Consider the following 26,411-nt stretch of genomic DNA (forward strand, 5'->3'; position numbering starts at 1 on the left):
CACGTAATTTCGCGTAAGTGAATAATCTATTACGCTGGAAACTCTAAATAGTATTAATCATAATGATTTTAACTGCAAACTATATAGAAAGGGAATCTCAAAATGTTGCGACATTATTACTGACCTTTAGCTTCTCAGTTTTATTTAACGCATGTAAGTATGTATGAGTTCAGCACCAAATTTATCCGGCTACATTATACATATAAGAAATTATAAACTCTTCTGTTTTCCTCCATATCTGTTCAATGAGGGGATGAAGGCCAACCACAACAACTTCTATTCCGAGCCACATTCTCCTCATTTTCTCGTCCGAGCCACCTCTTAATCCTCGTCCTTCCAATATTATTTTTTATAAGTATCAAGTCCTCCACGATAAAACAATTTTTTAAAAATTGGGCCACTGCACGTTTTGAATTTTAGTAAATCGAAAAAAATAGTTTCAATTGAATTCAAAGTTTTCGAGTTCTATGTCCTTAAAAATGTTTACCTTTTTTACGCTCATTTTCAGATATTCTTGGTGTAAAATGCCGCAAATAATTCCGAGATTATAGAACTTTAATCTTTTTCTTAATTATAGTGAAAACTATAGATTTTTTCCGGGTGGTTCCATGGGGAAAATGATACGCATAGGTATGCTAATCATTTTGCTATTTATTTCATATCGCGAAGGTAGGCTATTACGGAGGCAGAAGAGTTTTAAGTTTTACCTCATTAAAGTTTGACATCATTCTCATGTCTCTAAAGATTCAAACATGATTTAAACATTTCAATACTTTAGCCTATCCATATGTGGCTCGTTCGAGAAGTTGTTGTGGCTGGCCTTCCTCCCCTCGTTCAATAAGAGGAGAAATGATTTCAATTTACTTTTTTTACGTGTTGCGACATTTTTCAAGTAACAGACGAACAAAGCTCACATTCACTCCAAATTTTTCTGGTTCTCGCTGTTTATATCAAAATATTTTTCTAGGCACCCTGAAGACGTGAAGGTATGCTCAGGTTATGGAGGTGCACCTGTGCATTTAAACATTTTATTGAATTATTAAATATTATTTAATTACTTTTAAAATATACTTAACTACCTAATGTAGGTACTAGGTAATACACGACACAGAAAGGATAGACGTGTAATAATATAGAACTCTTTAAATACTTTAGACCAAGGTTATAATGCAAGGAAAGTTATTACAGAGGTGTACGCATCTTTTGTACTGCAGTGTACTGTCTCTAGGTGGTAATGTAAACACAAGACGGATGTCAAAGCCTGACATGGGATCCATCTTTCACATAAACAATCTATGAAATATTCTGGTCATAGGAAACTTTTATGTAAATTACCAAAATTATCAAATTTATTGCTTTTAACCTTCTTGGATACTAAACGAACACGTGTTTAGAAATTCCGCCCAGAGAGAACTGGTTTCAATATGTACGCAGAGTATACAAAACTGCAATTAACGTCTGCAAAAATTTAACTGAATCAATATTTCATTTAAACATTATTTTTTTGTATATTAGTATTTACAATTTTGAATAAAGCGCTAATTTGAAGTTATTTTCTTGATGACTTCATGAGCGCCAACTTTTCTTCGTACAACCTTAAAACAAAACAAAAATATTCTACAGTCAAACCCTTAATAACGAATACATCGGAAGAATTTATCAAATGTCGTCTTGACAATTTTTCAATGAGTTTTTTATTGTATATTACGAATTACGTAAATTTCAGTATTTGCGAAAATAAATAAATAGCTGAATATGCGGGAACAGTTTTAAAGAGTTCCATATAATCATTTAATTAAAAAGCTAAATATCTGCAACATTCCATTATCAGAAAGTGAAGAATACGACATTTGATGAGTTCTTTCGATGTATTCGTTATTAAGGGTTTTATTTTTATAATTTAAGCTTATAACAAAATAAAGTCTGAAGTATATAGCTTACTAAAGCTGGTTAAAATTGGGATTCCTTTTAAAACAAAAAGAATTAAGTCTTTGCCACAAAATCTGATATTTTAATCTCTATATCTTTGCAACCTAATGTCGTAGACCTTAAATATCTAAAACAAACATATTCTGTCAATTAAAATAGTATAAGTTTGAAATATCAGGTTGCAAAAATAAGAAAATGTTGTAGCTAAGACTTAATCTCTTTTTAAGACTTTATAAACATATGTTTTGAATCTTAAAATTTTTCAACACCACGACCTTCGAGGTTCAACTCCGCGACCTTCTAAATATCTAGCAGTGTTTCAAATTGAAGCCAAATGGGAGAGTTGTAATTTCCACAATTGTCGAGGAAATATTTTCCGAAATGTTTAAAAATTCATTAATTTATCCATGCATATTATGACCGTTCTTACATTTTGTTCCAGATTGTGGTCTCGAGAAATTTTGTTTCCGTAGATCGGATTTTATGAATAGCGAAAACTAGTTGAACGACGTAGGAGTTATCTTAATCCAATTTTTGATTAAGTAGAAACGGGATTACATAATTCAAATTTTAAATTAAACAGGAAACAAATAAACTTATAACTCTAATTTTCTTATCTTTATAATTTTATGATGACGTAGACCTTTACTATTTCAAATTATAAATTTTGCAAAGTCAAATTCTAATCAAGATTTAAAATACCAAAGGCTGCAAAAATAAAAAAATAAAATAAAAAATAAAAAAATAAAAAATAAAATTAAATTCCAAATCAGTTCCTTTACAAGTCTTTATATATTTGCTTGTCTGTTTTTTGTTCGAACCAAATAAATGTCAACACGGCTAAATCAATCAAGTCAAACTTTTTTGAGGCAACTCACATGAGATGGTTTACAGATGATCAGAATTTTAAAAATTTCTATTTTTTTTAATCCACGAAAACAAATCGATAAAAGAACAACAATTGAAAGTTAAAATTGAAGATGGGCGAGAAGCGCCCTGGAACTGGAAGCCTGGTAAGTATTAATCTACCTAGCCTTCTCTTCCATCTCTTCTAGCTCTTGCTGCTTATTCCTGAACATTAATAAAACTAAAATAAACCTTTCAAAAACTTAGACGGCATACACCCTCCCGAAAACCTTAAAATACCAGTCTCTATATAGGTATACGTATTTTTACGTATAAATACGTATGCTCAACTTTTGGGTAAAGAACATACGTTTATTTACGTATTTTTACGTATTTATCATACCAAGCAATTTTCTAAATGCTTTGGTTTTTCAGAAACGTATTTATACGAAAAATTACGTATACCAATTAATTTTTCTAAATTTTTAGGTTTTTATTTGACGTATTTTTACGCATTTTTTAAAGGTTTTTTCTTTACTTAAAAAATGTATTTTTTTTAGAGTTAAAAGTTTGGTGCAAATCTAAAAATACATATAATTTCGTAAATTTCATACCAAGAAATTTTTCAAGTTTTTAGGTTTTTATTTTACGTATTTTTACGCATTTTTTTAGGTTTTTTCTTTACTTAAGAATTGTAATTTTTTAGAGTTTAAAAGTTTGATGCAAACCTAAAAATACGTATATTTTCGTAAATTTCATACTGTAAATTTTCTGGTTATCGCTGCAGCAATACCCAGAATATCGAATAGGAAGACGACATTGTTGTAATACTTAAGTGTATTTGATGTTGTTGCAATCAAATAGTTGTACTAGACAGTAGACACTTATTTTATCACTCAATTATTGAAATGGGGCTGCATACATTGCACAATTGCTGTGTCTTACGGTCCTTGGACTTTAAAAAGTTATAACTTGATTCTAGAAGTCGTCTTCCCATTTCAGTATCACTGTATTTTTGCCGCCCATATATTTTTAGAATTGAAAGGATGATTTTCATTTTTCACATGCAGGATTAAGCCTTTATAGTTGGTGGTTGTAGGTCGTCATTAAACTATTAATCTTTCTGTGGGTAGCCATGAATTAAATGAGATGATGTGATATTTCTAATTTATAGTTATTTGTAAATAAGACCTTGAACATGTTTAGTAATAAATCAACATAAAAATATAAAAGTTACACATTACAAATCTTTCACAACGTTATACTTATTAAAAGAATGCATGAACGAAGACTACTTTTTGATTTTCCTTGTATGATTTAAAACAAATTGAGCCTTTGTCACAATTTTTAATCCCTATATCTTTGCAATTCAATGATGTAGAATAAGATAATTCAAAAAATGAATTCTTTTATATCAAATAATAAAGGTTTACACAACCAGATTGCACAGATTTGAGTTTGTGACAAAGGCTTAATTCCCTTATTTTTGAACCTGTAAAGATTTAGATTTCTGGCAGCAATACTTTCTGCTTCCTCTGCCTGTGTTCTGAAAAACTTTATTAAAGGTTTTGTTTGCTAAATAAATTAAATATTCCTAATTCAAGTTTGTAAAAGAGAAAACTTTTAAAATTTGGAAGTTTATGCTTCTAATTCAAAGATACGTTCTCTATAAAAACAAATTTTCTCAGCCTCATACGTTCTATTAAAATTACGACATGATTAACTTAAACATCAAAAATTTTGCACAAGTTTTTTTGGGAACTATAAAATTAGTATTTGTGCTGGCTATAATTTTACCCTTATCGATAATAATAATAACTAAGATAGCTAATAGCTAAGAAACAAAAAGCAGGTCAGTTCTTTATTCCTAATACATGTTTAAAAAGTAAATTAAAACCCCAGTTTTGTAAAATTGAGACAGTTAGATTAGAATATGTCTAACTGTATCTAAACTTGAACCTGCATGATTCCAAGGTATTCTGTAGACTCTGTAGCATCCTGTCCATATTTGTGGCATGCCGGGCATCCTCTTCAGCTGCACTCTCCAGCGTTAAAATCTCCCTGAGTTTATTAAAATATAAATGTGTATTGTGCACGATTAAAATGTACAATTTTTTTAAGAGCAGAAAGCCGACTAATCTTTAAAATAAGATCCTAGAGTTAATAATCACAAAATATCTCTAATCTGGGCATTTTCAAAATGTGGTCCGACTTTTAGTGCTTTCATTATTACCGAAGATATAAAAAATTTCGTTCAGATTTAGAAAAATTTCGTTTAATTTAAAAAAATTTAAATCTGATAGAAATTCTTAACATCTCAGGTAATATTGCCAGCAGAAAAAGGGCAGACAACATTTAGGAAATGCCAGGACTAGGAGAATCATTTTAAAAAATCATACATGATAGAGAAGGTTGACGACTAAATGTCACAAATAAATTCAATTTCAAGGACGATTTTTAAGTCTTGCTACTGCCAAAATAAAAAAATTAGATCACAATGACTTCATACAAAAGGACGGTACTAAAGATGTAATACATCAATTGAATTCTCTAACATTTTCGATGTTAAGGGTTAACTTTTAATGCCTTTGATAAAATATTTAAATATTTAAATGCATGAAGCAACTTTGAATGAAAGAAAAAACAATTGTCTCATTATTTGTGGGTAACCCTGTATGTGACGTTCTAGGAGTGACTAATGCACAAATCATTTTTCCTACCTTAAATAATTTCAATTAAAATTGCTACCTTTCCCATTTGTTCTGAAGTTTGGTTGCAGCCTCCCTACTCTTCTTAGCATCTTGCAACCTTTTGTCTGAAGTCGTCGTCGGTATATATCAATACAGTAGAGACGACTTTCTTTTTTAATTTTGATTTCTACTAAGCTTTAAAACAGAAGAAACAAATAAACATTTAAACAAAAAGAACTAAAATATCGAGTGCTTAGGATTGTAGATTAGCTCATGCAAAACTTTTGACCTCAACTGTGAATGGCGGCGTCAGATTTTTAGTTACAACCTCAGTGGCCGAATTTAAAGAATTTGAGCTGCGGTTTAAATTTGGTTGGTTCCACTTAAAATTGTATCAAATGTTCTAAGATTTAAGTCGGCACTAAATTTAAACCGGGTTTTGGCGGATTTTGACGGATTTAAACCGCGGCTCAAATTCTTTAAATTCCATCTCTGGTAACTTATTTGTTGTATTATTAAAAATTAGAATTAATATCAAATTGCTAATCATTATTTTAACATTTACCTAAAAGATCTAGCTTCTGCTCTAGGAGGTATTCATCCATATTGATAATCTTCTGCAACTTTAGTTTCAGTTGAAAAAATCCTTCCTCCTGAAATAATAATAAAAAAAATAGAACCAAAAGAACATGAAGATATATTACAAATAAGTTTAAAGTTAAAATTATAAGCTCAGTTTTGATTTATAAAAATCAGCCACGACTTAAAAATCGTCTAAAATAGTTTAAATTTTATGTTAAATCATTTAAAGCTAAACTATTAAAATTTGGTGCAGTATCCACAGCACAGGGTAACCCTTAAAAGAAAGATAACGTTTTTAGGAGTTATAAACCCTGATATCACAATATAAGGTGCACATCTATAGCTTTGATATTTTAGGAGTTATAAACCCTGATATCACAATATAAGTTGCACATCTATAGCTTTGATATTTTAGGAGTTATAAACCCTGATATCACAATATAAGTTGCACATCTATAGCTTTGATATTTTAGGAGTTATAAACCCTGATATCACAATATAAGTTGCACATCTATAGCTTTGATATTTTTAAACTGCACACTGAGATGAGTAAGGAAAGTATAACTGAAAAAGTTTAGGTCAGCACATATTGTATATATATTTTTATTTGTATATATGTAATATATATATATTGAGAAAGCACTTGTAAACTGTTGAAACGAATAGCAACAAAGCCAAGATTAAAAAAAAACATTTTTTCAATATATAATTTAAAAAGTAATTATTCAAAATCCGGAAGGCATATGTATCTGTATCTCCTAAATATATGAATACAAGTAAGGTATATGTATCTCCTAAATATATGAATACAAGGAAGGGATTGTATCTGTGTCTACTAAGATATAAAAATGCAAGGAAGGTAGTGTATCTGTATCTCCTAGATATATGAATACAAGGAAGGTATTGTATCTGTATCTACTGAGATTTAAAAATACAAGGAAGGTAGTTTATCTGTATCTCCTAGATATATGAATACAAGGAAGGTATTGTATCTGGATCTACAACGATATAAAAATGCAAGGAAGGTAGTGTATCTGTATCTACTAAGATATAAACATACAGGAAGGTAGTGTATCTGTATCTACTAAGATTTAAAAATACAAGAATGGTAGTGTATCTGTATCTCCTAGATATATGAATACAATGAAGGTATTGTATCTGTATCTACTAAGATTTAAAAATACAAGGAAGGTAGTGTATCTGTATCTCCTAGATATATGAATACAAGGAAGGTATTGTATCTGTATCTACTAAGATTTAAAAATACAAGGAAGGTAGTGTATCTGTATCTCCTAGATATATGAATACAAGAAAGGTTATCTGTATCTACAAAGATATGGTAATACAAAGCAGTTAGTGTATTTGTATCTACTAAGATATAAAAATACAAGGAAGGTAGTGACTTGGTAACATTTAGCCTTGATAACATCTTACTGCAATTTTGCCTAGTACAATTTAATACAAAACACTCATTTATGTCTAATGCACTTGGACTAGACATATCAACCAGCAGCGGAAGAAAACAGAAATCCTTAGACAGCCTGGGCAGGTTAAAATATGTAGGAGTTATGATACCATCCCGGATTCAAACTACATCAAAATGATTGCTCATGACCTGGTTAAAGAAAGATGCTAAAGTTTCAATAAAATGTCCATTGTTAAACCTAGCATGACACATATATGTATTGTAATAATAATAAATAGTTTATATTTATTCAAGTCAAAGAGAGATGTTACGAAGGCAAAATGTTATCAAGGCAAAATGTTAAAGCATCATTTTTTTCAAGATTTTTTTTAAAGATTGTACTCTTATAACGTTCTCACCCTTGTACGGTCAGGGACAAGTTATTTGCGAAGAGCAAAAAAGGGAAATGAGTCCATACTGAAACAAAAAAAGTATATAAATGATTTTAAGACAAAGACTAAGAATTTAATAATCATACCATTTATTTTAAAAATAACAATTCAACAAATAAAATTTTCAACCCTGTTCTATTTTTCAAAATCCTAAAATCACATATAATTGATCACTGAGTTAACTTATAATGGTACCATTTCACCTTTTTCACTACCTCAAACTGTATCTAATATTAAGTACGGTCTAGCTTCTCAATATTTTCATAAGAACTACTCGATTTTCAATTTTTGGAAGAAAATAAGCGACAATTATATATTCAGGAGATCAACAGAAGCTGGTTAATATTCATCCCATTCACTAGAGTTCACAATAGTTAATTCGTTAGTTGATCAGTTTCATTACCTTTTCAATTCGACAAACATCATGGATATGATTAAAATTTAAAGGAAATTAAAGAATATTGTCCACCATTTATTAAACAAATAATATCAAAAAGGAATTATCATTTTACCTCCCAACTCCCGCTGTCATTACGAATTTGAATTAAAGCCTGGGTTTATTAAAAATTTTAAATATTTCTTATTTCTCTTATAGCTTTTAGATATCTTAAATCTATGATTTTTGTTCCTGGTCTGCAACTTCCGGAACAACTTTCTGCGCAACCGTCTTATTTTCTCCATTTGTTTCCTCATCTGAACTATATCATCAGATTTCTTCAGATTCTGGTTTCTAAACATAAAAACTAAATCAGTAACCAGTGGCCGAATTTAAAGAATTCGAGCGGCGGTTTAAATTTAAGCCGCGGCTTAAATATGGTTGGTTCCACTTAAAATTGTATCAAATGTTTCAAGATTTAAGCCGGCGCTAAATTTAAACCGGGTTTTGGCGCATTTTGGCGGATTTAAACCGCGGCTCAAATTCTTTAAATTCCATCTCAGATCTAATGAATAGGGAGACAAAGTTGAACTGTGTGGACGTTGAACCATTTCTCTTCAGGGTGAACCAGAAGAGAAGTGGATCAACTTAGTCTCCGCTGCTGTTCAACCTCTTCTTACTATTTATTAAAGCAGGTCCCTAATCAAACAAAAAAACCTAAGTTATCATATGATTATTTCATTTGTTGGATGATATAATTTGTTTTTTTTTTGATCAATTGACAAATCATCAGGAACCAAAGGAATTGAGTCTTTGCAACAAAAACTGACTTTCTAATCCCTATATCTTAGCAACCATAACGTCGTAAACCTTTGATATTTCAAACTATAAATTCTGTTAGACCTTTTTCAAAAATGATAAGATTGTCAAATGCTTTATCCAAATTATTTGCGGTTTATAATTCTTACATTTTTAAAAATTTTAGTCGTCAAAAATTATAATTTTAAATAAAATATACAAAAAATATGGCATCTATTTAGATTTTTTTCATTTAAAATAGTCAAGAACTTTTTTTCATTCCTTTCAAAATTTATCATTTTTCCCTCAAATAATAGTTATAGACTGTGTCCTATATAAAAGCTGCCTACACTTAAGGCATTACACCTATGCTTGTATGAAATTAATATTTCTCCAGGAAGGTCATTTGTAATCAAATAATTGCTGTGCTTTTCCTCCTTTGTCAATCAACAAAAAAATATTTTAATAAAAACATTCTCCTCATTCAAAATACAATTAATCAGCCAATTAAAATCATTCATTGACAAGCCAAAGATTTCGTTCTACAAACATAAAATTACAAACTAACAATTATAAATACATTTAGTTTCTTGATCTAAAAATTGGATATCACCTGGCATGGGAGAGATCCAACTTCAAACCCTTTCTTGTCTACTTGTTTTCTGTGAAGAAGGTTAACCAATAGTAGAGCTGGAACAGAGAGCATATCTTCTCTCCTCTCTTTTGCAAAATCATTTTGTTATGTTCATCTGCAGTATCGATTCATTTACTAATAAATGTACAATGTACATGGTTACAACTTTAATTACAGGGTGGCCAAAACATTTTTGAACCCATCCGTACAAAAATCCGTACATTTTCAGAAGAAATCCGTACAATCCGTACAATTTTCGAAAAACAATCCGTACAATCCGTACAATTATAATATTATTTAGAATGCAGAAAATAAGTTAAACTAACTTCATTTTGACGAGAATTTTTTGTACAATCCGTACAATTTGAAAACAAATCCGTACAATCCGTACAATTTTAGGGTTAAAAAAAATCAATCCGTACAATCCGTACAATCCGTACATTTTGGCCACCCTGTAATTATGTTCTGTTTTAAGAAAAAAAACTGGGTTCCTCAGTAAAGTCTCGCAGTGATGAGGAAGGTGCACAGATCAAAGCATCAACCATGGGTGGTTTTTTAAGCTCTCCTTACATCTGTCTCCATAATCAAATAATAGTTCTGTATCTTTCTCAATATCCTGTAAAGCTACTAAGATCACTCTAGGAATATTATTTAAGGTAAATACCTTTGGAACACAGTTTGGAGCCTTGCAGCTGTGATTGACAAGACGCCCCAACCTACCAGTCTCCTTTGTCGCATCAATACAGTATTGTTTATCTTTGTATTTAAAGTAATACATATAACAACCTTTGAAAGTGTCAAGGGAGTACTGGGTCTCCCTATGTTTAGCAGACTCTTTGTTTATTAACTCCCCAGCATACTCCAGGACAAACTCGCCCTTCTTGTAGCTACGGAGTGTTACAACACCTCGCCCTTTCTTATAAATCTCCTGTTCTTTAAGGTCAAGACTGTCTTCAGTTGCTAGGAGACGGGCTTCAATATCCAATATCTTCTCCTTTTCCAGTTCACTTTTACACTTTCTCTTAGATCGCCGAATAGGAGGAAGAGGAGGAGGAGTATGAGTATGAGTAGGAGCAGGAGGAGGATGTGGAGGTTCATCTGCTTCTTCTTCGTCGTCAGAACAATGAACCTTAAAGGGATAATCAAGGATGCAGTTCAGAACAATTAAATGATTATTTAAGTTAAGTTAAATGATAATTTATTTTGAAATATCAGAACACAATATATTCTTGAAATATTTTTATTGTTTCATTATTAAAACTTTACCATATACGAAAAACTTGTTTTTTTTTACCAACTTGTGATTTATTGATTCCAAATCTCTGAAATGTCTCAAAATCGCAACATGTTCCAAAACGTGTTTTGCGCCCAAACTTTGCTTTTGCTTAAAAAATGTGGCATTTTCTAAAATTAAATCAATAGTCATTAAAAATTTTAATTTGTCTATTGTAAGGATATTATATTTAAATAACTAAAATTGTCGCCTTAAATATTCTAATTTATAGTACAGACAGGGTTTTCCTTCTCAGCTTAAATTTAAATACAATGACAGTTAAAAAAGAAAACTTTTTGGCCCATACCTGAAAAAATTGCTGTTGGAACTTGCATCCTCTGTAGTTAGAAAAGTAAAAAAAAAAATCACATCAAAAAACGTTGCACCCCCCCCCCCCCTCTCGGTATAAGATTAACCCATTAAATCAGTGCTCAGGACCCAGATAAAAACGATTAAAAAACTCTCAAAGCCCAAATTTCAATGTTAAAAAATGCGAGATTAATTTTTTTCCACTCTGAATCCTCAAGTTAAAAAAAGCATGGGAAAAAAATAAAGATTAGTTTACCATGGGGTCTAATTCCTCTAATACTGATTCTTCGTCTTCCCCATTACTCTCGTATACTAAAAATAGTACAGGGTGCTGTGTTGCCAAATTAAAAGGTCAAAATAAAGTTACGTCTGCTAGAGTATATTTTAATATTTTATGTAAACGGTAAAAGACCGGGTTTTTTGAGAAACAACTGCACTGTCTTAGTATTCACGAATTTCTGATATTATTAAGTACAACACAGTGTGCAATACAAACATAAACAAACTATGGCGTTAATGAAATACTTAGGCATTTTTATTTAGCCAATAGAAAATATTCTTAACAAATTCTAGATGATAGAGTTGGCAAACACTGTTTACTATAAATTGTTATTTATTTAGTCCTAATTCTTCACATTTTGAAGTTAACAAATTATAACACCTCCCCCCCCCCCATCCATAGTTCTACATTCATTGATGTGGAGGGGAAACCCCTAATAATTTGTTGTGATGTTTGAAACATAATAATAATGATAACAAGATGAGTGCTATTGAAGTGTACCTATGAGAGGAGGACGGTAAGGTTGAACACGGACTCCATTCTTTTTCTCTTCCTTCTTCTTGTAAAGTAAATCCATCTTAAGTTTCAACTTTAAATACAAATTATTAAATAACGAAAGAATTGACGCATGTTAAACCAGAAATAAATGGAAATGCAGTCAAAACATTACAAACAAAACTGGATAGAAAAAAAAGTTAATTGAATGAAAATAAATTATTCCAAACCTTAAATGAAAATTAATATATATAAATAAAAAAAGAAAGCAAACAAAATAAGAAAAATAAAAAAATTCAGTTAAAACATAAAGCTGAAACCAACTGAATGAAAATAAGTAAATTAAAGGGACAGACCGGCTATATAAGGTAGTTGAATCGAGTATGCAGTGTTGTGGACAAATTCTTTAGAATTCATTAAAGGCATATAACATCCTGAGTTTGAGCGCAAAGTCGACGTTCAAACTCGTACTTTTTGGTGGATACGTTTTAGAATTTTTTCTTATTATTAAATAACGACGATAAAAAATGTAAACAAATTCTACAGTAAACTAATTTGGTGTTTAGGAACAGGTGGAGAAAATAAAAATTAAGCTTATCATCGAAAATTAGTAATCTTGTTAAATTATTAGTTTCTATTTTCTCATTATTCTAGTTTCTCATTATTCACAAAGATTTTCTGCAGATTTTCTGCAATTATTATTGAAAAGACGACATTTGAAGAATTTGTAGAAGTCTGCGAATAAATTCATAGAAAATAAAAAATTGAAAATAATGATAAATATGAAATAATTGATTCTAACATTGATTTATTGACAAATTTCTTTTCAGAAATATGTTCCTAAACATCTAATAAGTTTACTTCATAATTTTTATTTTATTTTACGTCGTCCTTATTTAATAATTAAAAAAAATCGATTTTGAAAACGTATCCACCCAAATTCATGATTTTGAACGTCGACTATGCACTCAAACTCAGTAATTATACATCGTAGAAAAGTTTCATACGTCTCAAATGAATCCTTAAGAATTTGTCCACAACACTCAGTTTAACTACCTTACCTTAAATGAATTAGAAATTATACGAAAGCTAAATGAAAATCATAGTTAATCACAGAAAAAGAAACAAAAGCAAAACAAACTGTTCTAAACTGAAAAAAATACAAGAAGTCAATGATAAGAACAAGATTAAAAAAGTACAATAAGTTAATAAAGAACAAGATTGAATAAAAATTATTACTCTATTGATCTCTAAATAGTTTGCTGTCCTCTGTTCCATGATGTTGTTCAAGGGTATTAGAATATCCTAGAATATGAACATATCTGAATATTCTATAATATAAATATATCTGAATATTCTATAATATAAATATATCAGAATATCCTATAGTATAAATACAGCAGAATATCCTATAGTATAAATACAGCAATACATCCTATAATAGAAATATATTATAATATCCTAGAATTTGAACATATCAGAATATTTTAGAATATCAGAATATTTTAGAATATCAGAATATTTTAGAATATCAGAATATTCTAGAATATAAATATATCAGAATATTCTAGAATATAAATATATCAGAATATCCTATAGTATAAATACAGCAGAATATCCTATAGTATAAATACAGCAGAATATCCTATAATAGAAATATATTAGAATATCCTAGAATTTAAACATATTAGAATATTTTAGATTATCAGAATATTTTAGAATATCAGAATATTTTAGAATATCAGAATATTCTATAATATAAATATATCAGAATATCCTATAGTATAAATACAGCAGAATATCCTATAGTATAAATACAGCAGAATTTCCTATAATAGAAATATATTAGAAATATCAGAATTTTCTAGAAAATAAATATATCATAATATTCTAGAATATAAATATATCAGAATATTCTAGAATATAAATATATCAGAATATTCTAGAATGTAAATATATCAGAATATATATATATATTCTGATATATTTGTATTCTAGGATGCATACAATTGTCCGTCATGGTATAAATTAATTGGGATTAAACAGTTTCAAAGTTTATTTATCAAATACATCTGTAACATTTATTATGTTTTCATAAGTTCCTTTAAATATTCATCTGCTACAGTTTAGGATCTGCCTGAGCAGCTTCCTCTACTACTCTATCTCGTTAAGCTGCTCCCAGAGTATTTGTTATCCCGCAGCTCTTTGAGTCCACCTTATGTTAGCTGTTCTTACTATCTGAGCTGCTCCCGGAGCTGTTCCTAGAGTCCCTGCTATGCCGGCCATACTTACAGTTCGTGCTGCTCCCTGAGTTATCCCTAGAGTCTCTGCAATGTTAGCCTTACTTATAGTTCGAGCTGCTCCCTGAGCTATCCCTAGAGTCTCTGCTATGTTAGCCATACAAAAAATCCGAGCTTCTCCCGGAGCTGTCTTTTGAGTTTCTGCTAGGCTATGTTAGTTGTCTTCATAATCTGAGATGCTTCTAGAGCTGTTTCTAGAGTCTTGCACTATGAGATGCTCCAGTTCAACATCTATCTGAGTCGAGAAGCTTCCTCATCTCAATATCTCGGTTAGCTATTCCACTTCAATATCTATCTCTTAGCAATCTCTCAACAACAGATTCCACATTCACTGCTGGTTCATTTGCTGCTTCTACTGTAAACCTAACTGCTACTGTGACTGTTCTGGAGTCTCCTGCTGCTCCTACAATCTGAGATGCTTCCACAGCATTCCTAGCTGCTTCCTTTGCTGAACAGGCAATTGATCTGTGAAGAGCTATCTACGAGGAGCAGTGTCTCCTGCATCAAGATCTCTTGTTCCTCAACTGTTTCTGCAATAGATCTGTGAAGAGCTGTTCCACAATGAGTGGCGTCTCCGTTCTCAGAATCCTCTTCTTCCGAAAGTGGTTTCACAACAGGTCTGTGAAGAGCTGTTCCACAATGAGCGGCGTCTCCATACTCAGAATCATCTGGTTCTGCTACTTTTACAAAGGGGCGATGGAGAGCTGTCTGCAACGAGCAGCTTCTTTCATCTTTGATACCAGATCCTTTTAGCTGTAGACCTCATGGTTTCTCAATTATGTCTGGAGGACGATAGATCCCGTCCTCGTAGATCCTCATGATCTCTTCTTCACCTGGAGTCATTGGTCATCTATACTGGTATTCTGGCTGCTCCATATCTTGGGTGTCTCCATTTTGAGAGAAGATGGAGCTTCTACATGTCCTAGAGATCCTGGCTGCTCTGTATCTCGAGTGTCCCTATTACTAGAACCAACTCGAGAATATGGAGCTTCTGCATATAAACACCTTAGGCCCCAGTAACGCTGTTCATAGATCCAGCTGGATAATTACTCCAGGATTTCTAGAAAGGGACTCTAGTATTCAAGATAAATACTCCAGGATTTCTAGAAAGGTACTTTAGTACTGAAGATAATTACTTCAGGATTTCTAGAAAGGGACTCTAGTATTCAAGATAATTACTCCAGGATTTCTAGAAAGGAACTCTAGTATTCAAGATAAATACTCCAGGATTTCTAGAAAGGTACTTTAGTATTGAAGATAATTACTCCAGGATTTCTAGAAAGGTACTTTAGTATTGAAGATAATTACTTCAGGATTTCTAGAAAGGGACTCTAGTATTTAAGATAAATACTCCAGGATTTCTAGAAAAGGGACTCTATTATTCAAGATAATTACTTCAGGATTTCTAGAAAGGAACTCTAGTATTCAAGATAATACTCCAGGATTTCTAGAAAGGGACTCTAGTATTCAAGATAATTACTTCAGGATTTCTAGAATGGGACTTGAGTAATGAATATTCAAGATAATTACTCCAGGATTTCTAAAAGGGATTCGAGTCTTCATTAAAGTTACTCCAAGATTTCTAGAAAGGGACTCTAGTATTTAAGATAATTACTCCAGGATTTCTAGAAAGGGACTCTAGTTTTTAAGATAATTACTCCAGGATTTCTAGAAAGGGACTCAAGTATTCAAGATAATTACTCCAGGATTTCTAGAAAGGGACTCAAGTATTCAAGATAATTACTCCAGGATTTCTAGAAAGCTAGACTTGAGTATTTCTAGAAAGGGACTCGAGTATTCATGAAACTTACTCCAGGATTTCTAGAAGAACTTGAATATTCAAGAAAGTCGAGGATTTCTAGAAAAGGATTCGAGTATTCAAGAAACTTACTCCAGGATTTCTAGAAAAGGATTCGAGTATTTAAGAAACTTAAACTCCAGGATTTCTAGAAAGAACTTGAATAAACAAGAAAGCCGAGGATTTCTAGAAAAGGATTCGAGTATTCAAGAAAATTACTCCAGGAGTTCGAGAAAGGGACTCGAGTATTCAAGATAGAATATTCAAGAAAGTTACTTTAAGATTTTTAGAATGGGATTCGAGTATTCAAGAAAGCTTTTCGAGAGCACTTACGAATCTGAATGATTTCCTTCATGATAAGACAAACAGTTACCTGAATCACTGAAGGGGATGAGATGAGGTATCCAAAGTGTGTTTTAACTAGAACTCCAATCCACTTGGCAGTAGAAATATGATTTATACCTTTTCCCTAGATAAATAATAATAAGGGTGTTTCTTCCTTCACCTCAGCTATGAACAATTCACCTTTTTCAGATCTATATCAATAAACTAAATTGTAAAGGAGTTTTTTCAATAAGAGCTGGATTTCTTTTTATCTACATACTAGTTCTAGACATTATTATTAACACTAACTTAAAAAGCCTCCTCGGCCTTTTAGTAACAAATTTAGCTTTTGCACTGTCGCTTTTAAATTCGACCCCTGTCATCGTTCCTTAATATAATCATCTAACAAATTATCGAATTTTTTTATTTCAAATTTGTTTTATTTAAAAATCAATAAATGACGAAATTTTTCCCGGGCAACAATTTTCCATTTCGACTACTTTTGTTAAATGAGGCGCGGGTGGGCGCAATTTATTTAATTAAAAATTGAGTTTTGAAAGATTAACAATTTTATCTACTATTTTGCATGTTTAACATTTAAGCAATAATTATTCATACCGAAGCATCAAAAACGGGGCAAAAATCTTTCAAGAAAAAAACAATAGAATCTGAATATGTTCCATATAATACGCAAACTCGATAATAAAAACGCAAATACGGAAGTTCACAAATTGGATATAAAGAAAGGTCCTACAATAACAGTAGGAAACATTAATTTGGATCCCGACTCCCAGGACAAGCTGGTCTGAGAGGTTTTACATGAGTAGGGCAAAGGGTTTACGGAGAAGAGAAATATTTGTCTCGTCTACATAAAGTGGAGAGGGTGCACTCCCCCCTCCCTCATAGGGTATTTACCTTTTTAACTTTTTGAATTTTTGAATATTTACCCAAATTCAGCGGATAAAGAAAATAATATTATGATCTAAGAAAGTTACACTGTGATAGTGAGGGGTTTCCCAATGAACATGGGAATTAAGTGACGACTTTTTCATCGTCTTCAATTCATGCGACATTTTTCATTGCAGTATTCCAGTTTACACATCTAATATCGAAAATGCCTGGTCTTGAGATTTTTAAAATGTTGTCTACCATTTTTGTATCTTCAAAATTGACTGAAATAATGCAAAATTTGTCAAATTTCAATTTATTTAATAAATTAAAATTGTCATATATCTAATATCGATTGTCAATTTTTTAGACACAAGAAAGGTAGACCACTTTATGAAAAGCTCGTAAGACATACAGCCTCGTTTTTATACTTTCTTTGCGATCCATTAAATATCAGAAACCAAAGACGACTTTCAAGTCGTCTCTGAATTCCTATGTTTATTGGGACACCCTGTAGAAAGTAGGGTGGGGGGGGGGTCAATGATATACCTTTACTTCAGAATAAATATGCCGCAATAATGGGATAACAAAGGCCGTCGGTAGAGATGCAATAATTTTTCTAATGAGATCCTCATCTTCACGATCAAGTACGCCACCAAGGATACTTAAAATAATTATATGTTTCTAAGGTTTTGTTGAATTTTAATGTAAATTTTCTTTTTTTCACATTTAAAATGTAAATGATGGAGATATCCTTTACGTATTGGATTGAAAATAACAACCCTTCCCTTTATTAAATTAGGTTTAATCTATATACATGTGAATTGTAAATAATATACGCTTAAGCTGAATTAATTGTTTATGTGATATAAGCTTTGATGTAGAATTAAAACGAAAATAATTAATAAGAATAATCAGAAGTATTAAAGCCGAGATATCTTACAGTAAAACCCTTAATAACGAATATATCGGAAGAATTTATCAAATGTCGTCTTGACAATTTTTCAATGAGTTTTATACTATATTACGTAAATTTCAGTATTTGCGAAAATAAATAAATATCCAGGAATATGCGGTAACAGTTTTAAAGAGTTCCATATAATCATTTAATTAAAAAAATAAATATCTGCATTATCAGAAAGTGAAGAATACGACATTTGGTGAATTCTTTCGATGTATTCCTTATTAAGGGCTTCATCTGTATAATTTGTCTTAAACATGATGTTCTGAGAAAGACGACCCCCGAAAATAATTATCAGAGTTTACAGAGACTTCAATTTTGATTAGCCCTTGGCCGCATCAACTGAACTCGGTAGACATACAGACCTAGATAAACTTTTCCTTCAGATTTACGGGAAATCCACCAAAAGATATTCTGCAAAGACAGGGATGACTGTAGCCTGACACTTTAGAACACCAGCATGAGGAAACTGATTGAGCTTATTATTATGATCAGATTTAAAATAAAAAAGTTACCGTGGATCTTTACTCTGTAATCCCTGAACTAGAAGCTGTGCTAGTGTTTCCGGTTTGTCAGAATCCTTCAGACATTCATTTTAATATTTTACTTAATTCATAATCTATTCCAAAACTTGAGCTTTAGCAATATCCCAGAGAGGATTCATTCTGAAGTAAGGTGTGAATTTTAGGTATTAAGCCTTAGTTTATTTGTTTTAAAGCTGATTTTAAATATGAAGTTCATATTATTGATTACATATTTATACTTTAACATTTATAATGTGGCCAAATTAATGACATTTGGGTAAGAAAAGTCCCAAAAAAGTCAAAAATTAATTATAATGAAACTATTAAGCTCCGGAAATCATTTAAATATTTTACTAGTCTAAGTTAAAAAATTTAATTTGGATTAAATGATTCTAGGAATATAAAATATGAATGTTCCTTGGTTTGATTTAGTTTCAGCTTATCCAGCCTTTCCTCTGCAAGATAAAATATTCATTTTTTTAATGCTTCATTAATTTCATCCTAATGTTTGTAAAAAAAAAAGAGTAAGATTAACGATTAACGTTAAAATGAAACCTTGTGGTTTAAATTGCCCAACCTGTCCCTACACTACACAGAGCTTGGAACAATTATACATCCTCTAATACCAGTAAGAAGATTGAGACTCATGGAACTTTCAACTGTAAAACCATTTTCTCGTGTTTGTAACACTTTTTTATTATTGATTTTGAACTGACGAGGGTCTACCCAGATCAAAATATATTTTCAATAAAATGTGGAACTAACACCTACTTTAAATACTAAATGTTGTTTTTTTTTACAATAAGCAATGTCGTCTTCCTTTCAACTAATCAAATGCATATTCATTCGAAACATGACAATGAGGTTTTCAATTTGTAAATTATGGAAGCTATTTAATGAGACAAAACGATTTAGTAATTTTAACGCCGCTATTTATATTGGATTGAGTTATTGTATTAGAAGGATTATTGATTACAATTTTTCAGTTCACTATATTTGGACTTATCTCTTTTTCTTCTACTAAAAGGTGTCTAGATCACATTTTTCTAATTTAAATCCCATGCCTTGAGACTACATTTGTCCCTTTCCATTAAAATTGATCCATCAGCCCCATAAAGATAGATTGCGCATAAGACGACATTTTTCATCTTGAAAGATATAAATGTACAGAGATGTTTTAAAGATATTCCTATTATATAGATTAACTAGGTCGGTTGTGAACATTGGCTGTTCTTATGTCATTGAGTACTTGTGGTGTATATGAGTTCTGTAGAGAGAAATTTAAGTTAGTTTAGTCCTTCTCATGTCATACTGAAGTTCTCGTCAATATGATATTTATGAAATCCATCAAAACACCAAACCACCCCGCTTATCATTGAAGTCCACTTTGACCCCTAGAAGTATGAGTTCGCGGACTGTACAATTCTTGGTGATTTTGCGACATCTATGTTTATTTATTTATCTATGATCAGCCCTGTACCTCTGTTTTATCATGGATCAAAAATTCATTAAATATTTATTTATCTAGTTTCCTAATGTCATGTTCTCCTTGTCTATTTCCTGTTTTCTCTTCTTTAAGGAAGTTTTATTCTCCAGGATATGTTGATCGGACATTAAACTTGGTGCGCCTGCATCAAAACAAAAGATCAGAATTTTACAGTTCTCTAGGACAGGATAATTTATTTGGATTCTTTAATTTCTCTTTAGGGCGACAACAATCTAACCTGAAACATTAGAATTGTGGATATAAAGATCAATGCTTGATCTCCTCTTTTTGTTAATCTTAGGATAATTTTTACCCTGAGATTAAATCCTAAGAGAGGGGGGAGGGGAGGGGGGCCTTTTGATCTCTTTCCTGACATTCCCGATATCTGTTAATTCACCATTCACTTGATATCTTACTGGTGTATTTCCGTTACTAGTAAATCTTTATTTTATCCCTCCCCCTCATAGCTAACTATACTTCCTGACCTTGTTTTGAGTTTGACCTACTTGGTTTTGGAACTGGAGAAGATCTTGCTAAAATATGAGTCTTCCCTAGTTCATTAATCTTCAATTCTTCAATCTGAAGAGCAAAGGCAGAGCTAAACAAAAACAGTTTATTTTAAAGAATACAACGTTTGATCTCAAAATCCAATGTGGACACTTTTAATATTGAGGATCAATTTCTGCAGGGTATATGACCTAACATTTCCAACTTCAGAAACAACTTAATTGGATTCGCTTAATTTAATATCCAATTAACTAAATCACTCAAAAGTTTACTTTTACTATAACAGAAAAGTATCCTCAAAACATAAACCAAAATAAAATGACGAAAGGAAACTCCCAAATCAATTAACGCTGAAAAAACAAAATAAAGGTTAAGTTTGTTGGAAATTTTTTTCTCACAAAATGTGTTTGCATAAAAAAGCACCAGAGTGTTGACTTTTCAATTTGAGATACAAAAATGGCAAATTAAAAACAGAAAAATAATCTTTATTTGAAAATTAATTCTTTAAAATTTTAAAGGTCTTACCCGTAAGCTATATGAAGAGATGGGGAATCTTGATTTAAACAAAAACTGGCGCAAATTTGAACCTGAATCAACGAAGCTCTTTTTTAAGGTCGTCATTAAAGCTGTATTACTAATAATAAAGAAGCCAGACATTAAGACAAGAAAGACTTGAAGCAAAAATATAGCAATGTATTTTGAAATTTTATGGTCAAAATATAATTCATATCGAAGGGTGAAGCCAAATAATTGAAAAAATTTGAATTAAAACTTCAGAGCAATCTTGTTCCTTGGTAACTTTTCTGTCCTCTTGGGCGCCAATTTCTACCAAACTTGAACACTTGACCTGAGCTCTTCGTGCACCAAACAAACTATATCGATAGATTAGAACACTCCCTAAAACAAATCAAGAGTAAGGAAAAACATGAAATAACAAAAATTGTATTAAAATATTTTTACCATCAACTGTGGTAACAGTGGTTAAAATTTCATCATCCACCACCAAACAAGCTGAATAAAAACTATATGAAGAGATCTCGATTTTTGGAAGAAGAAAAATGAAACGGTACTATCCAGGGGCGTATATAAGGATTTTCTAGGGGGGGGGGGTAATTTTTAACGTTTAGTTTTTTACCCCACCCTAGAAATCCCCCCCCCCCTAGACCATGTACATGATGTATAATTATGTTTTTTTTTTAGTTGCCTTACTGCTTCCGAGCAGAGTGGACCTATACTATGTGGTCCCAGAACTACAGCTGGAGAAGCGCTCAGTTTAGTTAGGCATCTTGAATCCTACAGGGGAAGGAAAAATTGAACATAGATTAGAATACAACTTCATCTTCAGCTTGGTTCACTGAAAGAAGGAGTTTAACCCCTTGTGGATATACACGCCATGCACAACGATACCGGTTTTTTACTCGACCAGATGTAAGGACTGGACCGCTAATAATCATTATATGTTTAAGGACCTAGATCTGATATAAATAGTATAATTATCATCTGTTAACCTATCAAGATCTGATATAAATAGTATAATTATCATCTGTTTAAGGACCTAGATCTGATATAAATAGTATAATTATCATCTGTTAACGGACCTAAATCTGATGTAAATAGTATAATCATCATATATGTTAACCGACCTAGATCCGAGATATATTCGTTGACTAAGAGAGTAATGTAGGCTGGCATTTTCTTCTTGGCACGTTCATCCAGTTTCCAAACTAAAAACATTTTAGCCCCATTTTATTCATGGGTTGGACAACGCCAGTTTAAATCGAATACATTTTTATGGAAATATACCAGACCAATCCAAATTAAATATTATAAAAAACAGCCTTAAAATGAGTAAAATGATAAGGGGGGGGGGGGAGTTTCCCAGAAAATACATATCTCCCCTGAATAAGGTGAGCTTTCTCACATAAACACAATCTTACACAGACATGTCCGATTCAAAACGGTACCCTAAAAATCTTTATTAAAGCACAAGGTGGGAAAATGTCAATTTCTTTCTTTTTCTGCTCCTGCAATAAACCTCAAGAAACCGTGAACAAAAGTAAAAGATTTTCAGACAGAGAAAATAGAGATTAATTCCAGCATTTTAATTGAGAAAAAGGTTAAAAGGGATCCCTTTGTGAATCGGACTGGACTTGTCACTCTTTAAATGCATGGTCCTTGGTCACTTAAAATTATATCTATAATCCATAACATTGAAAGTATTGAAGGATTAAGGTCCAAGGATCGTGAAGTATGAAGGATTAATTTAAAGTAGGTATAGAGATGAAGCATGAATTATGAAAGATGTAGGATCAAGTATAAGTATAAAATATGAAGTATAATGAAGTATGAAAGTCTGTAAGTATGGAAGTATTGAAGAATCACGGATAATGAAGGATGAAGGATGAGGGATGAGGAATTAAGGTTGAAGGATCAAGGTAGGATGATGGATAATGAATCAAGGTTGAAGGATTAAGGTAGGATGAGGGATGAGGAATCTAGGGTGAAGGATTAAGGTAGGATAAGAGATGAGGAATCAAGGTTAAAGGATTAAGGTAGGATAAGGGATGAGGAACCAAGGCAGGACGAGGGATAAGGAATCAAGGTTGAAGGATTAAGGTAGGATAAGGGATAAGCAATCAAGGTAGGATGAGGGTTGATAAATCAAGGTTAAATATTCAAGGTAAGATGAAGGATGATGGATAAGGGACGAGGCATCAAGGATGAGGGATGAAGGATCAAGGATTACCTGAAATATTTCTATCATCTGCTGCCGAGGACAGAATAACTTCAACCTCGTTGTTCTCAACACAAACTAATCTTCTCACCTCGTTAGCATGTCCTAGAGCAATAAAAGTATTAAATATCATAAAAGCATACGAATGTGCGTCCTCATATCCTAATATCACACTAATGTGCGTCCTCGTATCCTTATATCACACTAATGTGCGTCCTAATATTCTAATATCACACTAATGTGCGTCCTCATATCCTAATATCACACTAATGTGCGTCCTTATATCCTAATATTACACTTATGTGCGTCCTTATATCCTAATATCACACGAATGTGCGTCCTCATATCCTAATATCACGCTAATGTGCATCCTCATATCCTAATATCGCACTAATGTGCGTCCTCATATCCTAATATCACACTAATGTGCGTCCTCATATCCTAATATCACACTAATATGCCTCCTTATATCCTAATAACACAATAATTAATGTGCGTCCTCATATCCTAATGTCACACTAATGTGCGTCCTCATATCCTAATATCACACTAATGTGCGTCCTTATATCCTAATATTACACTAATGTGCGTCCTTATATCCTAATATTACACTTATGTGCGTCCTCATATCCTAATATCACACTAATGTGCGTCCTCATATCCTAATATTACACTAATGTGCGTTCTCATATCCTAATATCGCACTAATGTGCGTTCTCATATCCTAATATCACACTAATGTGCGTCCTTAAATATAACAATGATTAATGTGCGTCCTTATATCCTAATATCACACTAATGTGCGTCCTCATATCCTAATATCACAACACTAATGTGCGTCCTCATATCCTTATATCACACTAATGTGCTTCCTCATATCCTAATATCACACTAATGTGCTTCCTCATATCCTTATATCACGCTAATGTACATTCTTAACTTTCATCCTAACGTTCATCCTGAACGAGCATATCCTTAAGGTGCATTCTGAATTCCAAGTGGTTTAAATTAAATCTTTATGCATACTTATATCATGCAGCTCATACCATGATCTTAGTACTTGTTTGAACAGGAAAACGTACATAACAAATTTCAATTTCATGTGAAAATGGAAGATTTATAAGGACAGAATAAACTCCGTACAGTCGTCTTCTCAAGTCTCATCCTTTGAGGGAAACTATATTGATTTTTCTTGAACATAATATCAAATTCTTTCAGACTATTCAGGAAGATAGATAGATAGATAGATAGATATTTATCATTAAAGTACATAATTTTACATAGATATATTCTTTAAACTAACACTTTAATGACGGGATTTGACCGTCTTTAATGGCAAACCCGGATGTAATTGTATGATTTAATTTTTAAATCATACAATTGGAGGTGTTTCGTCCAATAAGCAGGGGAAAAGTATTAGGAAGAGAGAGAGGGGGGAGGGGGGTTATTTAGCTCAATCAGAATCAATAGCTGGCTCAGAACTAAGGATGGCACATTTATTTATTCAGAAATACATGAATAACAGTTTGATTTTGAACATTCAAATTGCAGATACATATTTGTTTTTTATCCACATGCAATTTATTTTTTAACAAGTTTAAAGAACACGAGTTAAACCCCCTCGTATAAAATCATAGATATTATTTAATGTTCATGGGGAATTTTTCTTAGATTAGTTTAGTTAATTTCCTCCAAATACCATACTTGAATAATTTTCCTACAAAAAATAATGAACTGCAAAGGACTTGACTGGTCTAATCATGGTCTCACCTGTAAAAGTTTGGAAGCGAGTTTGACCTTTAATCTCCCAAACATTTATACTTCGACCACCTTCAGACAAGAACTTGATTATTAGAGATATAAAACTTCTAAATTAAAAGTATCAAAAATTGCTTTTTATCCTAATATAAAACCTTTCCAGTCCAAGGTTATATATTTTGAAAAGTTCACATCCTCAAAATGTTTTGCCCCTTAGCCCAAGCATTTCTTATGCATATTGATTTTACAGGGAAGTTAAGGGAATTTTTCTCTTCCAAGGGTTCCCAAGACCAATTTTGTCAACAAAACATCCAGAGCTCAGCCAGGAATGTTTTACTTCCGAATTTGTTCGAAGGAACCCGTGGTTAATTGTAATATCTTTAATTTCACGAGTAAGTAATTGTACAGTGTACACAATTTTATTGTCTTTTGAGATGAAAACACATCTTTTTATCAAAACTAACCGGTGGTTATTTTTCTTTATTGTCCACAGAAACATTGAAAGACCAAACATCCCTCTGTTAAGGGAATCGTGAGTCGGTATAATGTTGACCAAAAAGACGTTTCAACAATTAACAGTTCTTGTTCCCTGTGACAAGCTTTGTATCGTCCATAGTTACAGCAAGAGAATATACAGGATCCTCTCCAGATTTAAACCTAATATACGCTATTTGTAAATAAAATCAGACAGATTTTCTATATTGGAGAAACTAAGAATTTTGCGTAGAAAAATTTGATTGTAAATTTACCTGGCTAACAACTCTAATTCTAAAGTTGAGAATATAGAAACCATTCCATCCTTAACATTACAAATTATTAATCTTAACCCTATTCCTGCTGGGGGCGGGGGGTCAATTTAACCCCCCCTTGTACTTTTTTTTACATGTATGAGGCTGTTGAAATTNCACGCTGCTCTCAGGATTTGAATTAAAAAACAGCATTTTTTAATTGTTGAAGGGCTGGCTCTGTGCTTAATAATATACCAAATTCTTGGCTTGTTTGTGTGTTTAAAAAAATATACTTCCAACAGCTTTAAAATGAACATCATGAGTAACTTAATAA

General features: G+C 31.8%; 2 protein-coding genes across 5 annotated transcripts; both read right to left on the reverse strand.

Annotated features, from left to right (window-relative positions):
* Positions 1–1,467: 1,467 nt before the first annotated feature.
* On the reverse strand, positions 1,468–9,159 carry LOC111697098 (myosin-8). The gene is made up of 7 exons (XM_023466991.1): positions 9,151–9,159; positions 6,031–6,118; positions 5,524–5,590; positions 4,735–4,836; positions 4,268–4,321; positions 2,959–3,000; positions 1,468–1,595 (listed from the first exon to the last, which is right to left on the reverse strand). The coding sequence occupies exons 2-7, from the start codon at positions 6,068–6,070 to the stop codon at positions 1,550–1,552; spliced, it is 351 nt and encodes a 116-aa protein (XP_023322759.1). The 5' UTR covers positions 6,071–6,118; positions 9,151–9,159; the 3' UTR covers positions 1,468–1,549.
* Positions 9,160–10,122: 963 nt separating this feature from the next.
* LOC111697097 (WD repeat-containing protein 43) lies at positions 10,123–26,158 on the reverse strand. Of its 4 annotated transcripts, XM_023466989.1 has the most exons (19): positions 26,099–26,158; positions 25,939–26,006; positions 25,362–25,421; positions 23,604–23,696; positions 22,501–22,581; positions 21,818–21,868; positions 21,648–21,754; positions 21,383–21,444; positions 20,857–20,948; positions 20,397–20,492; positions 19,282–19,319; positions 18,856–18,920; positions 17,929–18,043; positions 16,541–16,636; positions 13,309–13,374; positions 12,076–12,163; positions 11,551–11,606; positions 11,293–11,323; positions 10,737–10,841 (listed from the first exon to the last, which is right to left on the reverse strand). In XM_023466989.1, the coding sequence occupies exons 1-19, from the start codon at positions 26,140–26,142 to the stop codon at positions 10,828–10,830; spliced, it is 1,323 nt and encodes a 440-aa protein (XP_023322757.1). In that variant the 5' UTR covers positions 26,143–26,158; the 3' UTR covers positions 10,737–10,827. The 4 variants fall into 4 exon arrangements, with proteins under 4 accessions (XP_023322755.1, XP_023322754.1, XP_023322756.1 ...); XM_023466987.1 differs by lacking the exon at positions 11,293–11,323 and having other exon boundaries at positions 10,123–10,841; positions 12,076–12,133; XM_023466986.1 differs by lacking the exon at positions 11,293–11,323 and having other exon boundaries at positions 10,123–10,841.
* Positions 26,159–26,411: the final 253 nt, after the last annotated feature.

The sequence above is a fragment of the Eurytemora carolleeae genome, unplaced genomic scaffold (assembly GCF_000591075.1).
Source record: "Eurytemora carolleeae unplaced genomic scaffold, Eaff_2.0 scaffold208, whole genome shotgun sequence".
Taxonomy (NCBI): Eukaryota; Metazoa; Arthropoda; class Copepoda; order Calanoida; family Temoridae; genus Eurytemora; species Eurytemora carolleeae.

Coding starts and splice junctions, on each gene's coding strand:
- LOC111697098 (XM_023466991.1), bottom strand. CDS start 6,070: ATGGATGAATACCTCCTAGAGCAGAAGCTAGATCTTTTAG. Junction 3,001..4,267: donor AGAAATCTAAATCTTTACAG/GTTCAAAAATAA, acceptor ATTAATGTTCAG/GAATAAGCAGCAAGAGCTAG. Junction 1,596..2,958: donor GAGATGGAAGAGAAGGCTAG/GTAGATTAATAC, acceptor TTTTGTTTTAAG/GTTGTACGAAGAAAAGTTGG.
- LOC111697097 (XM_023466986.1), bottom strand. CDS start 26,142: ATGGTTTCTATATTCTCAACTTTAGAATTAGAGTTGTTAGCCAG. Junction 12,164..13,308: donor ACTATTTAGAGATCAATAGA/GTAATAATTTTT, acceptor TTGTATTTAAAG/TTGAAACTTAAGATGGATTT. Junction 10,842..11,550: donor TAGAGGAATTAGACCCCATG/GTAAACTAATCT, acceptor TATCCCTTTAAG/GTTCATTGTTCTGACGACGA.